The 13574-nt window shown below is 39.0% G+C and overlaps 1 protein-coding gene across 1 annotated transcript; it reads left to right on the top strand.

Moving 5' to 3' along the window:
* The first annotated feature begins 4520 nt into the window (after positions 1–4520).
* Positions 4521–10604, top strand: LOC112844397 (ATP-dependent DNA helicase PIF1-like). Its single transcript, XM_025904156.1, has 5 exons — positions 4521–4692; positions 4920–5030; positions 5550–7075; positions 8611–8977; positions 9082–10604. Exons 1-4 carry the CDS (start codon positions 4521–4523, stop codon positions 8644–8646), a joined length of 1845 nt encoding a protein of 614 aa, XP_025759941.1. The 3' UTR covers positions 8647–8977; positions 9082–10604.
* Positions 10605–13574: the final 2970 nt, after the last annotated feature.

Below are 13574 nucleotides of genomic sequence, written 5' to 3'. Positions count from 1 at the left end.
AACATCTCCTGTGTGTGCCACTCTTATTTGTGAACATATTTTCTAAGACTAAGAAACACTTGGTGTGTGAAATGCCAAGGAAGCAGAAAAAGTCAAAGCTGCAAAACAACGCTGGAAGAAGTTCCATGAGTTTCACAGTGTACCAACATGTGAACAAGCTGAGTGTGATTTTCCTCAGAGCTCTGCAGAAGAGTGTTCTGCAAAGACCAATGCTGACAGTGTCAAACAGGCAGGTCAACATGTTCCTGCACATGTACAACAGGTATCCTATGCTGATGCTGTAAAGAGTGGACTGCAGCATGAATTTAATGAACAACATGAGGTGTCAAGTGCCCCACAGGTGGGTTATGCTGATTTGTGAAAGAGGCCATCACAGTGATGTGGCAGGACCATCTCATGCAGAAAGAGTGAACCTTGAAAACCAGCCCTCTGTAACACATGTCTGTGCATCTCACAGCCAGGCCATCCTAAATATGGAGACTCCAGAAACAGTCAGTGCACATGTAACTCACTCACATTTTTGCATTCCTTCATGAGAATGAAAACATGACTACAGCTGACCTTAATCTGGTCTTGGATAAAGGTGATGTGATGTACAAAGAGGCAAGAAAAGATTCCAAAGTATTCATTTGGCAACCGATGAGCTGCCAGACAAAGTTGATGCTCGCAGGTCTATGTATCATGTCGACATGACACAGCCTTCCCGGTATGGGACATTTGAAGAACCTCCAGAGGAAGCAGTAGATACCTTTCTCAGCTTAGAAGCAGGACTGAGCTGCCTGTTGTCAGATGTGCAGTATGCCTTACTGATTATGAGTGGATTGTGTATCGCAGTGTTCAGATCCACATCAGGCAAATATGGGTTCTTTGACCCACACTCCAGAACACCCAGTGGTCTTCCTCTACACTACAGTCACGTAATCGTGGTACAGCTGTGATGCTGAAATTTACACTCCTCAGTGACATGATTAAGAGGCTCAAGATTCTTATGAAATGATGGAGATATCACCTCTTGTAACTATGAGCTGAAGCCTGTGCAGTTTACAGTATGAGCACAGTCAACCTGAGTGATACTATCACAGACACAGTCTGCAGACCAACAGCTGCCACTGCTGTGGCACCTACTCACTCTGATACAACTGTTGATGAAGCAAACCCTCTACTCCAAGGAGAAACACAACCACTGATCTGACTGAGAACATCTTTTGTCAAATGTCCATTTGTACGCCACTGGTGAAACAAAAAGAAGTCCACATGACTCAGTTCACATCATATGAAGATCAGAATGAACCTCTAATATACCAACTGAAGAACTATGCAGTGAATTAAATTTCTTTCCATCGAATGATGCTTTTTCATGTCAATCAAATGCTGCAATAAAAAATGTTGCTGCCTGTGATCTTTCTGATATAGTTTTACAAAAACTGAAAAAAGTTAATAAACAACAAAGGCACAAAATGAAAAGAAGATTAATGGCATCAGAGAAACCCAGAAATCAGAGAAAAGAAAACCAAAAAGGAAAGAACACAAAGTATGCTTCAAATAAAGATACAAAGAAAAGAAAAAATCTTGCACAAGCGAGGCATATAAAAACAATCCTGAAGTTAGACAGAAACAACAACGTAATGAAAAGACGTTACTGTGAGAATGATGAATTCAGACAGAACAACAGTATGTTAAAGACGTTACTGATGAGAATTCAGACAGAACACAACATATGTTAAAAGACGTTACGTGAGAATGCTAAGTTAGACAAAACAACAAAACAATATATTAAAAGACGTTACTATGAGAATGCTGATTTAGAGAAGAAAAAAAGCTATATCACTAAAAGGTATCGAGAAAGCCCAGAATTCAGAGAGAGACAGAGATCTCGAGTGACTCAGCGTTATGCACGTGACAACGCATTCAGAGTAAGACACAACAACTGATGAAACAACTAATGCGAGACAGGTATCAAAGTAATCTTGCATTCAGGATTATGCACAACATGAGATGTGCCATGAAAATAAAAGGAAATACAGATGGGTGAACAGACAAACCCAAGAGAGTGACAACAGTGTGATCAACGAGGCCATATCTGTGTTCAAATCACAAATCAAAGTTGGACCATCATACCCATGTACTGTATGTTTCAAGGCTTCATTTCCAAACCAAGTGCGACCCTGCACAAGGTCAAATTATGTCAAAAACCCACATGTGGTTGCAACATGTTTGACAGGAAAGTTGTTCATGTTTGTGATGAAAACTGCAGAAATGAGCAGTGCAATGTGCCTGATGAGAGAAAGAGAGAGTGGATTTGTCACACCTGCCACATCATCTTAAAAATGGATCCATGCCAGCACTTGCTGTTGCCAATAAACTGGATCTTGCTGATATTCCACCTGAACTGTCTGATCTCAACATACTGGAGAGACATCTCATAGCCAAGTGCATACCATTTGCCAAGATTATTCCTCTTCCCAAAGGCAGACAAGAGCAATTAGAGGAAATGTGGTCTGTGTCCCATCAGAGGTACAGGAAACTGTTGAAGCATTGCCTCGATTGAGAATTAATTCTCAGGTGATGAGAGTAAACTGAAGAGACGCTTGTCTAAAAGGTCATCAGCTGTTTCAGACTGTAGCTGGTCTAACTTGTGCAAGCATGCATAAACTCAGCAGATTCATCCACAGTATAAGGATGTGGCATCAGAGATGATGCTGAGCTGTGTGATCCAACACTTCCTGATGAAGATGATGGAGGATGATGATGATGAAACATGAATGAGGACGATTATGATGAGGCTGATTTAATGGAAATTGACAGCTGTGAGAAAAATGCACTATGTGAAGCACAAAATAAAAATGAACAGGATATTGACATGTTACCCTATGATGGTGAACAACCACATGAGCAGATGAGAGATGATTCAGAGCAAGAAGATGGACTGACTAATGGTGGTTTTGCACTCGAGTCCTGTTTGCAGCCCCCTGATGTGGCTGAGGAGATATTATGTTTCAGTGAAGGAATCTACTCTGTTGCTCCTGCAGAGAGAAACATCCAATAAGTTTTTCAAAAAACCTAAACTGGAGGCCATGGCCTTCCCTGTGCAGTTTCCTACAGGCCAAACACACTTGATGAAAGAAGGCTGATCAAAGTATCCCCCAGTGGGTATTTCAAATCAAGACTTTTCTGCATTGATGATCGTTTTGCCAAAGACACAAACTATTTGTTCTTTGCAGAGTTTGTGACTGAAATACACTTGGCTACTTCCAGCATGACGATACAGTTAAGAAAGGCAAAGCCTCTGACCAGAGATGGGAGAAAATAACCTCAGGCATGTTACAAGATAAACATGAGGTGGAGAAACTGGTGCGAAATAAAGATGCAGTGAGATTCATGCAGCCTCTGAGAGGAACCCCAGCCTATTGGGAGAAAACAACAAGAGATCTTTTTGCCATGATCAGACAGTTGGGAACTCCACGTTCTTTTGCACATTTCAGCTGCTGAAATGCGCTGGCCTGAAGTGATTGAGGCAATAACAAGGCAGCAAGGTGAACAAGTGAATTTTGAAGGACTCGACTGGTCAGCAAAGTGTGACATCCTGAGAAGCAATCCTGTCACAACAATGCGCATGTTTGACAAGAGAGTTGAAGCATTATTCAGAGATTTACTCTTATCTCCTGCAGAGCCACTTGGCAAAGTCATTGACTACTTTTACAGAGTCGAGTTCAGCACAGAGGAAGCCCACACATACACTGCCTCCTGTGGGTAGAAGGTGCTCCTGTGTTTGAGGAGGATGATGATCAAACTGTTGTTGATTTTATAAACAAATACATCACAGCTCAGCTGCCTGATCCACATAAACAACCTGAACTGTACAAGAAAGTTACAGAAGTGCAAAAACATAGTAAGAACCACACAAAGACATGCTTTAGGAGTTTAAGCTCCGGGTGCCGTTTTGGTTTTCCCAAACCACCCTGCAATGACACAATGATCACAAGACCAGTGAGGATGATGAACTGGAGGTAGAAACAGCAAAGAACAAGCTCAGACCACTGAACCAGCTGCTGAATGAGCCTGAAACTGCTTCCATGAGTTTAGAGCAGCTCTTGGCAAGATGCAAGTTGACACATGCAGAATATGAGCGATACCTGAATAAAATGAACACAAGGAGTACGATCATACTAAAGCGTGATCCAAAAGACTCTTGGATAAACAGCTATAATCCACATCTGCTTGAAGCCTGGAACAGTAATATCGACATAAGCTTTGTTTTAGATGCTTTCGGCGCTGCAAATTATTTAATGAAATATATATCAAAAAAAGAGGGCGGGCTATCTGAGTACCTGAAAACTGTCATTGAGAACTCCCATAAGGACAGTGTAAATGAGTGCGATGAAATGAGAGCCTTCATGCAGGCATATTCAAAGAAGCGAGAGATCAGTGCACAGGAGTGTGTTGCTCGTGCATGTGGTCTTCACATGAAGCAATGTTCACGTGCTGTAATATTCATACCAACTGATGATAATCCAGTGAAAATGAGTCGTCCCCTGTCAGTTCTGGACAACACAACACCTGAGTCTTCCAATGTTTGGATGACATCTTTGAATGACAAATACAAAGCCAGACCTGAAACTCCAGAGTATGAGGAGATGTGCATGGCAGACTTTGCTGCTACTTGCAGGATTGTCTATGGCCAACAAACAAAAGGTAAAGATGTTTTGCCCCTTCTCAATGAGATGGGATTTGTGCAAAGGCGCAAAAATGATAAGCCTGCTGTCATCAGATTTCACTGCTGCTCACAAGAAAAACATCCAGAGCAATATTACGGAAGACTGCTTAAACTGTACCTTCCTCATCGTTCAGACCATGAACTGAAAACACCATCTTTGCCACCTATCAGGCTTTCTATGGTGCTGGCTGTGTACAGCTACCAGGTACTGACCATCTTGAATACGTGCAACACATTGTCAAAAGAAACAGAGAAAAATATGAGAAAAACAGTGAGGAGATCGAGAGCGCTGTTGAGGAATATGAGCAGAACAGAGGTGTGACTGACGAATGGTGTAACCTGGCACCTGAATCAGATCTCGTAAGGTTGCCACTTGTTGAACAAGAAAGAGAGCGAGACAATGAAAATGAACAGGAAGACGTGCCTGACTACAGCCGTCAGGCTGATGTTCAACAGAAGTCAGAGCCATCAGGGAACCCCCTGCTATTGATCCCACATTGTTACGTCAGATGTTTCAGAATCTGAATAAGAAGCAAGCCTGCATATTTTATGCAGTTAGAGACTGGTGCATTAAAAGAGTCTGTGCTCTGAATGTGGAGCAGTTTTTCTTTTATATTAATGGTGGTGCTGGAACAGGAAAATCACATCTTATCAATGCATCTACTCAGAAGCATCTAAGATACTGAGCAAAGTGCCCAGATATGCAGACGACGTTGACATATCAAAACCCACTGTCCTGTTAACTGCTTTCACTGGGACTGCAGCATTTAACATTTCTGGAACAACACTGCATTCTCTTCTCAAGCTCCCTAGAAGCTTAAAACCTCCCATTCAGGACTTGGCAATCAGCTGGATGAAGTCAGATCAGAACTTTTGAATGCTGAAATAATCGTCATTGACGAAGTGTCTATGGTGTCAAGACATCTCTTTGCATATGTAGATGCAAGACTCAAACAGATCAAAGGGAGTCGGAGACCCTTTGGAGGCATGTCAGTCATTGCTGTTGGAGACTTCTATCAGCTACCCCCAGTGCGACAGTCTAAACCTCTCTGTGTGCACGACCCGTCCGAGATCGACCTGTGGCGGGAGCATTTTCAGATGATCACTCTGACTGAGATTATGCGTCAGAAAGATGATGTTGTCTTTGCTGAGATGCTGAACAGAATTCGTGTGAAAGGAAAGTTGGATGAGCTTTGCGAAGCAGATAGAAATTTGTTGTCACAGGCCATAACTGAGCCAGCCCTTTGTCCGACTGATGCGTTGCACATTTTTGCAACTAACAAAGAAGTGGATAAACACAACTCTGCAACACTGGCTCTGCTCCATACTCATATCATTGACATCCATGCAGATGATTATAGAAAGGATCCTAGAACTGGCAGAATGGCACTTCAAGACAGACCATTCAAAGGAGGTAAAAACGATTTACCAGACACACTGAAAGTTGCAGAAGGAGCTCGTGTCATGCTCACCAGAAACATTGACATACAAAGTGGTTTGGTTAATGGAGCTTTTGGAAAACTACTTAGAGTAGTTTACTCTGAAAATGACCAACACATCATCAAGCTTGGACTTCAAATGGATAATGAGACATCTGGAAAGAATAACCGCACACCAGCAGACGACATGGTGTACATTGAGAGAGCAGAGGAGAATCTAAAGCAGAAAGGAGTGGTACGAAGACAGTTCCCAGTAAAGCTGGCCTTTGCATGTACAATACATAAGGTACAGGGTATGACAACCACATCAGCTGTTGTCTCTCTTAAGAGCATTTTTGAGCCCGGCATGGCCTACGTAGCTGTCAGTAGAGTGACGTCTCTCAATGGACTCTATCTTCTTGATATGGAGGAGAAAAAAATATTCACCAACCCAGAAATCACTGCAGCGCTTGAGAACATGAGACAAGCCAACCTTGATGACATGATGCCTCTTCTACACGTGAGACAAACACTGAGCAGGTCAGACGTTTTCACCATTGTTCATCATAACACAGAGGGACTGCCAGCTCACATTAATGACATCAAGAGTCACCATGAATTGTGTCTAGCAGATGTTTTGTGCCTAACAGAAACACACCTGCGGGGCTCTTTTGTCGCAGAGAATCTCCACTTGGAAAATTACAATTTGTTCAAACGCAACAGACACCTGTCCTACACAAACTTACCCCAGATGGCAAACAGAAGTGGTGGTGGAGTTGCTGTTTATGTGAAAAGTGACATTCAAGTGCATGAAAAACAGTACATCCATAATGTAACTGACCTTGAATTTCTGGCTTTAAAGGTTGAAGCACCAGTCAGTGCTCTGATTGCAGTTGTATACAGACCTCCAGACTACACTCTGAGGCCATTCCTGAAAAACCTGGTAAGCCTATTAGACTCATTAGAGATCATGGACTGTCATCCCATCATAGTGTGTGGTGATTTTAATGAGAATGTTTTATCCAGTGCAAACAAACCAATCCTGGAGCTGTTTGAGTCTAGGGGATACGCACAGGTCATCACTGCCCCTACCACAGAGAAGAACACACTGCTTGACCTAATTTCATTTCTCAGCCAGAGCGATGTCTCCATTCTGGAGTTATGAAGACCTACCATAGTTACCATGACCCTGTATACTGTGTATTGTCCTGTGATGATTCATGATCTAGATCTTTGACTACAGTAAGTAATTTCTATATTTTTGAATGACTTAAGAAAGTAGAGCGATATTTAAAGGTTGACTTAAGAAAACACACACTGCATTGCGGGATAATGTTTGAATTGTTTACATAAAATACAATTAAATGAATTAAGTAATGATATCAGTAAAATATGACAATTTTATTTATTACAGAAAATCTAAAAATCAGTAATCTATTAATGTCAGAAAAATCAAATATACCAGTTTAAAACGAACAGTGTAGGCATATCCTCTCTGCAGCCAGGCTTCAACATCCTGCCAGGCTGCCCCAGTCTCACTGTGGCTGGGAGGGAGGGAGGGTGGACCAGAGGATTGGCCACACAACACATAAATGTTCAACAGCTTCTTCATCGTTTCTGAGAGAACAACACAGACTAAAGGTTGCTTTTTTTAAAAAAAGAAAAAAAAAAGAAAAATCTAATTACAGCAATAATGACAATTAAGCCAGTTTATCTGTGCCTCTATTTTGAAATACTATTTACAAAAAGTGTTATTGATTTTGGTTTGTTATAATCTTTAAACTTTTTCAAAACTATATGATTATATTTTTGGACAAATCTTTCGATGAAACATACATTTTTATGAGCTTTTATCATGTGTCAGCCAGTGCATTTATCAGGGTGGGTCTGGGTCTGGGATGATAAATGCACTGGCTGATAACTGCACATTTCTGGCCAGAAATGTTTCAGCAGTGTCACATATGTACTACATATGTTACACTTGTTTTTTGTTACCAGCTGATACCCTACATTTGTATAGACATTGGATGGTGTGAGGCTGGGGAGTTGAGTGGAGTGGGTAGGTGGGAGTTGAATGGGGGGATGCGGTGGGAGGTTGTTAGGTTTCTTTTCTTTTTCTTTTTCTTTTTGTTAAGAGAGACACAGTTCTGTGTCTTCTCCAAGCTTCACATGTAAAATCCAACAGTGTGAAGCACATAGCAGCCAGAAACTGTAATGCCACAGATCAGAGAGGCTTCATCATCACCATCTTCACCGTACGATCAGAGCGTGAGACTTCACATCTGGAGCACAGGAGAGATTCTGTGATAAATCCTCCTTCTAGCTTGTCCCACAAGCAGTCGGTGAGATTTACTCACAACAAAAAGGGTTAATGACATTATTTCCATGAAAACATGTATTAATTCTTTGTAATGTGTTTAAATTGTGTTTTCGCTTGACCTTAGGAGTGTTAGAGTGTATTGTAATGTCTGTACTCAGGTGTTTCCCTCTGTGATCCATCCCCTTCAGAGCTGAGACACTCAGGACTGAACAGACTGCACAGTTTCTGTGACTGAGCCTCCAAAACACCTTCTTTGAAACCACACATGATAGAAGGGCATTATATTTGCAGCAGCACTACTAAAGGTATTCAGTTTATTACAGGATGTGTTTGTTTCTTAGGACCAGCTCTAAGTGCACACTACCTAACATATAGACCTTTCTGTTCATTACAAACCAACTACTCTGGATCATATGGCCAGTTGGCAGGAATGTTGCTGCAGGAAAACATCCCTGCAGATCACCACCATTGTCACACTGACTGTGCCTCCTCTGTGCAGTGTCAAGATCCTCCTTAAATGAGTGTGTAAGTTAACATTTTCATTATTTTATTCCCTTTGACAAGACAAGTATCACTGATATTTACATTTACAACTACATATGTTCCTGTTTTCTGCTCTTCTTTTAAAGTCCTCAGCTATCCTGCTTCTGTGCTGCTTGCCACACATCAAACACTGGCCGGATGACAGGGAGGATCCACTCTGAAGTCACTGGACATGATGAGCATCATCTGGGACTTTATAGTTTCACAGAAACATTGTGCTCTTTGATTACAGGTTTTAAATGGACATAATGACTGCCTCTCTCTGATCAACAGGCTAAAGGATTGTTTTCATTGTTAGAGCTCTGTACAATGTATGCTTATTTAATATTTCATCACAGAGCAAACCTTTATTTATTTATTTAACATATTTTTTATTTTGTTTTAATGTTGAATTAACTGTGGGGATTTTTTTAACTGGGCACTCGGGATGTCATATGACCAGAAATGTGGTAACTTCAATTCTACATTATGTACAAAAAATCTGCTAAGAACGAGACACAGACAAAAAACCCCAAGAGAACTCAAATTCATTCCATGTAATCCAATCTAAAACATTTTAAACTGCTGAACAGCAACACAAACAGTGTTAAAAACCAGTGTTAACAGAATGATTATGATGGGTTTGTACCAAAGTTTCAGGTCACATGGCACACCTAGTGTGTAGTGTGGGGTATCAGCTGGTAAGTATAGGTTTTTTCATATTTGTGTCCTTAGAGTTCAGATAGATAAAGCCTTCTGTATAATAATTAGTCATAAACACAAGTCAGAGTCAGGGACTAACTAAATTTGGGACTTTGTGTCTGAGCCCAGGTTAAAACAGTGTAAAAAAGCATTTAGTGGCATGGCTGAACAATGCTGTAAACTAATGATACTTATTTATCAATGTTCACAAAATGAGCTAATGTGTTTATTTGATTATTTGTATGTGTTAAACTGTGTCACCACCTTAGGCTTTCGTTTGAGTTTACTCAAAAATCTCTATACAGTTCTCTTTTACCACTGTGTGGACACTGTTTACATTAAAACATAAAAAAGAATGAGTAATAAAAAGATGTGTAGACAGATCAGTGGATTAAGTAGACCGATAGAAACAGCTGTTCAGCCATGTTCTAAGAAACCAACACAATTTAAAGGTTCAGGATTGTGGTTTTAAAAGTTGAATTTTCGTGTATTTCATATGTTGCTTATTATTTTCATTTAGTTATTTAATTTAGTTATTTTTATTTATTCTACTGTGAAGTGTTTAACAAAAAAAAGCTACTTTAATTTCAATTTTATTTGTTTATTATTTTGCAATTTGTTCTTTAAGAATGGAGTCTGTGCCAAAAACTAAAGTTGAACAGACACATGACAGGATCAGATTATTAACACCTTAAAACATTCCAAACGTCTCTTTTTAAAATGATTTTTATTCTATTTTGAAAAATAAAAAAAAACATTTGTTGAACTAATTTAAGTCCTTTTCAGAAAGAAGCTGTACAATATGACTTAAGATTTTTATGTTATTTTCTATGACATACAAAACACATTGATGTATGTAATACCATTAAACATGATATACATGTGTATATGTCTGAAAAACATTATGCTGTATATTAAAGCTTGTATTTTCTCCAGAATGTTTGTTCATCTTTTCAGTTCAATTCAACAAATTTGTTTTTACATTTATTTTTATTATTTTTTTTATGAATTAGAGATTTATAATACATAATTCCACTCTTGAAGTGATTAGAAGAATATGAACTTTTGTTATTCATTCAGAGGTTTTCTGACTAAATTTTCTTTTGTCATTACTCATCTTTTTCTAATTTACATTTTAAACATGTTCAGCTATTTTCAGCTATTTTCTGTGTGAAAATTAGCTTTCAAAAGTTCTGCACTTTTGTTTTAAGTTTAAAAATTCTGTATTTTCCAGCTAATTCAGCATTTTTAACTTAAAATTCAGCAATTAATTCATTTCAGTGCATACATTCAGATTCAAGCATTCACACTGCAGTTTCTTCAGAAAATGCACTTTCTAGTTATTATTATTAGTGTGAATGCTTGTAAAAGCATTCACAGTATTGTTGTTGTAATCTTTATTCTATTTTATTAGTGTGAATGCTTGTAAAAGCATTCACAGTATTGTTCTTCTAATCTTTATTATTATTATTATTATTATATTTTATTATATATTCCGTACGTTTTTTGCAGTCTATCTCCTTCAAAACCGTTCAACTTAGAAAAACCATTCAAACACCGTTAGATTCCTCTTCTTTTGGACATGACTGCTTCTATTTTTCTCATTTTTAACATTTATATTTTTAATTTTATTCAACTTTTTTCAACAAAAATTTCCCATGTATTTCAATGGGGAGACCCTTCAAATTCTCCTTCAACTTACTCATTTTCAAACTGTATCTGCTTCCATATACGTTGACATAGAGCCACCATTCAAACTTTAAAACGAAGACAAAACATTCAACTATTCAATTTGTATTTATCTTTTCAATATCTGTTATACTTTTTCTTCAGTTCCAGTTTAAGTTTCATGATGTTTTTTCACCCATTTCAGAGTTTATAATGGGTGTGTATGGGACGGAATGTTGGGGCTAGAGTGAGACAGCTCAACTGCTAGAGTGAGAGGAGCAAAAAAATTAATCTGAAAATATTTTTTAAAACTGCTGCTGTGTCCACGGTGTTTGGTCTACAGGTATGATTTTACCCTCAAAACGTAGCCATCGCTGTCCTCTTTCATCCAATGTGTTTACTATTGTACTAGGTGTTATGGTTCTTTCATAAATGTCACCAAAGCACAGCCTCCTCCCTCCAACTCCTCCATAGACTCTAATGTTAAAATGGCTCAGAAGGTTCGTTTGAAAATCAGAAGAGCATGGTGTTTTTACACTGTCACCACGTCCATATAATAAACTCCACAGGCATGAAAACTGAGAATTAGGTAGACTGGACATTGCTGCCGCTCACGGTGAAAGAATTTCGTCAATAGGACCTGTACTTTTCATTTGGGAAGGATTTGTTTGGGCCTGACTTTTCTGTTCATTTTAAGCAGCAAAAGTGAGGTGCATGTCTGTGCGTGTGTATGGAGCCCCTGGCTCAGTCACTATAGCAACCAGGCTCACACCTGCCTGCCTAATGAGCTCTCTCTCTCTCACTGTGCCAAGATTCATCTTAAACACTTCTCTTTCAACTACTGCTGTGTCCACAGTGTTTGCTCTACAGACATCATTTTACCCTCAAAACGTCGCCATCGTTCTTCTCTTTCCAATACTGTGTCTTTCAAAGCTCAGAGATGTAAAGCTTTAAAACTGTGTGGATCCAAGTGGAGGGATCACATTTTAGTCATTCAGTCATTCAAAGAATATGAACTTTTAATATTCATTCAGATGTTTTCTGACTCTAAATTTTCTTTTCTCATTACTTAGGTTTTTCTAATTTACATTTAAAACATTTTCAGCTCTTTTCCAACTTCTTCCCTGTGCTTGTCAGCTTTTAGCAGTTCAGCACTTTTGTTTTCAGGTGCAAATTTCTGTATTTTTCATCTCATTCAACATTTTTAACTTAAAATTCAGCAATTAATTCTTTTCAGTGCATATATTCAGATTCAAGCATTCACACTGCAGTTTCTTCAGAAAATGCACTTTCTAGTTATTATTATAGATTCCGTACGTTTTTTGTACTCTATCTCCTTCAAAACCGTTCAACTTAGAAAAACCATTCAAACACCATTAGATTCCTCTTCTTTTGGACACGACTGCTTCTATTTTTCTCATTTATAACATTTATATTTTTAATTTTATTCAACTTTTTTCAACAAAAATTTCCTATGTATTTCAATGGGGAGACCCTTCAAATCCTCATTCAACTTACTCATTTTTAAACTCCTACTACTTCCACATACGTTGACATAGAGCCACCATTCAAACTTTAAAACGAAGACAAGACATTCAACTATTCAACTTGTATTTATCTTTTCAATATCTATTATACTTTTTCTTCAGTTCCAGTTTAAGTTTCATGATGTTTTTTCACCCGTTTCAGAGTTTATAATGGGTGTGTATGGGACGGAATGTTGGGGCTAGAGTGAGACAGCTCAACTGCCAGAGTGAGAGGAGCGAAAAAATTAATCTTAAAATCTTTTTTAAAACTGCTGCTGTGTCCGCAGCGTTTGCTCTACAGGTCTGATTTTACCCTCAAAACGTAGCCATCGCTGTCCTCTTTCATCCAATGTGTTTACTATTGTACTAGGTGTTATGGTTCTTTCATAAATGTCACCAAAGCACAGCCTCCTCCCTCCAACTCCTCCATAGACTCTAATGTTAAAATGGGTCAGAAGGTTCGTTTGAAAATCAGAAGAGCATGGTGTATTTACACTATCACCACGTCTACGTAATAAACTCCACAGGCATGAAAACTGAGAATTAGGTAGACTGGACATTGCTGCCGCTCACGGTGAAAGAATTTTGTCAATAGGACCTGTACTTTTCATTTGGGAGCGATTTGTTTCGGCCTGACTTTTCTGTTCATTTTAACCAGCAAAAGTGAGGTGCATGTCTGTGAGCGTGTGTACTGAGCCATTGGG

The sequence above is a fragment of the Oreochromis niloticus genome, unplaced genomic scaffold, assembly GCF_001858045.2.
Source record: "Oreochromis niloticus isolate F11D_XX unplaced genomic scaffold, O_niloticus_UMD_NMBU tig00000181_pilon, whole genome shotgun sequence".
Classification (NCBI taxonomy): domain Eukaryota; kingdom Metazoa; phylum Chordata; class Actinopteri; order Cichliformes; family Cichlidae; genus Oreochromis; species Oreochromis niloticus.
This window is presented reverse-complemented; position numbering and strand designations above follow the sequence as displayed.

Coding starts and splice junctions, on each gene's coding strand:
- LOC112844397 (XM_025904156.1), top strand. CDS start 4,521: ATGAGTCGTCCCCTGTCAGTTCTGGACAACACAACACCTGAGTCTTCC. Junction 5,031..5,549: donor GGAATATGAGCAGAACAGAG/GTGTGACTGACG, acceptor CCTCCCATTCAG/GACTTGGCAATCAGCTGGAT. Junction 7,076..8,610: donor GGCCATTCCTGAAAAACCTG/GTAAGCCTATTA, acceptor GTCTGTACTCAG/GTGTTTCCCTCTGTGATCCA.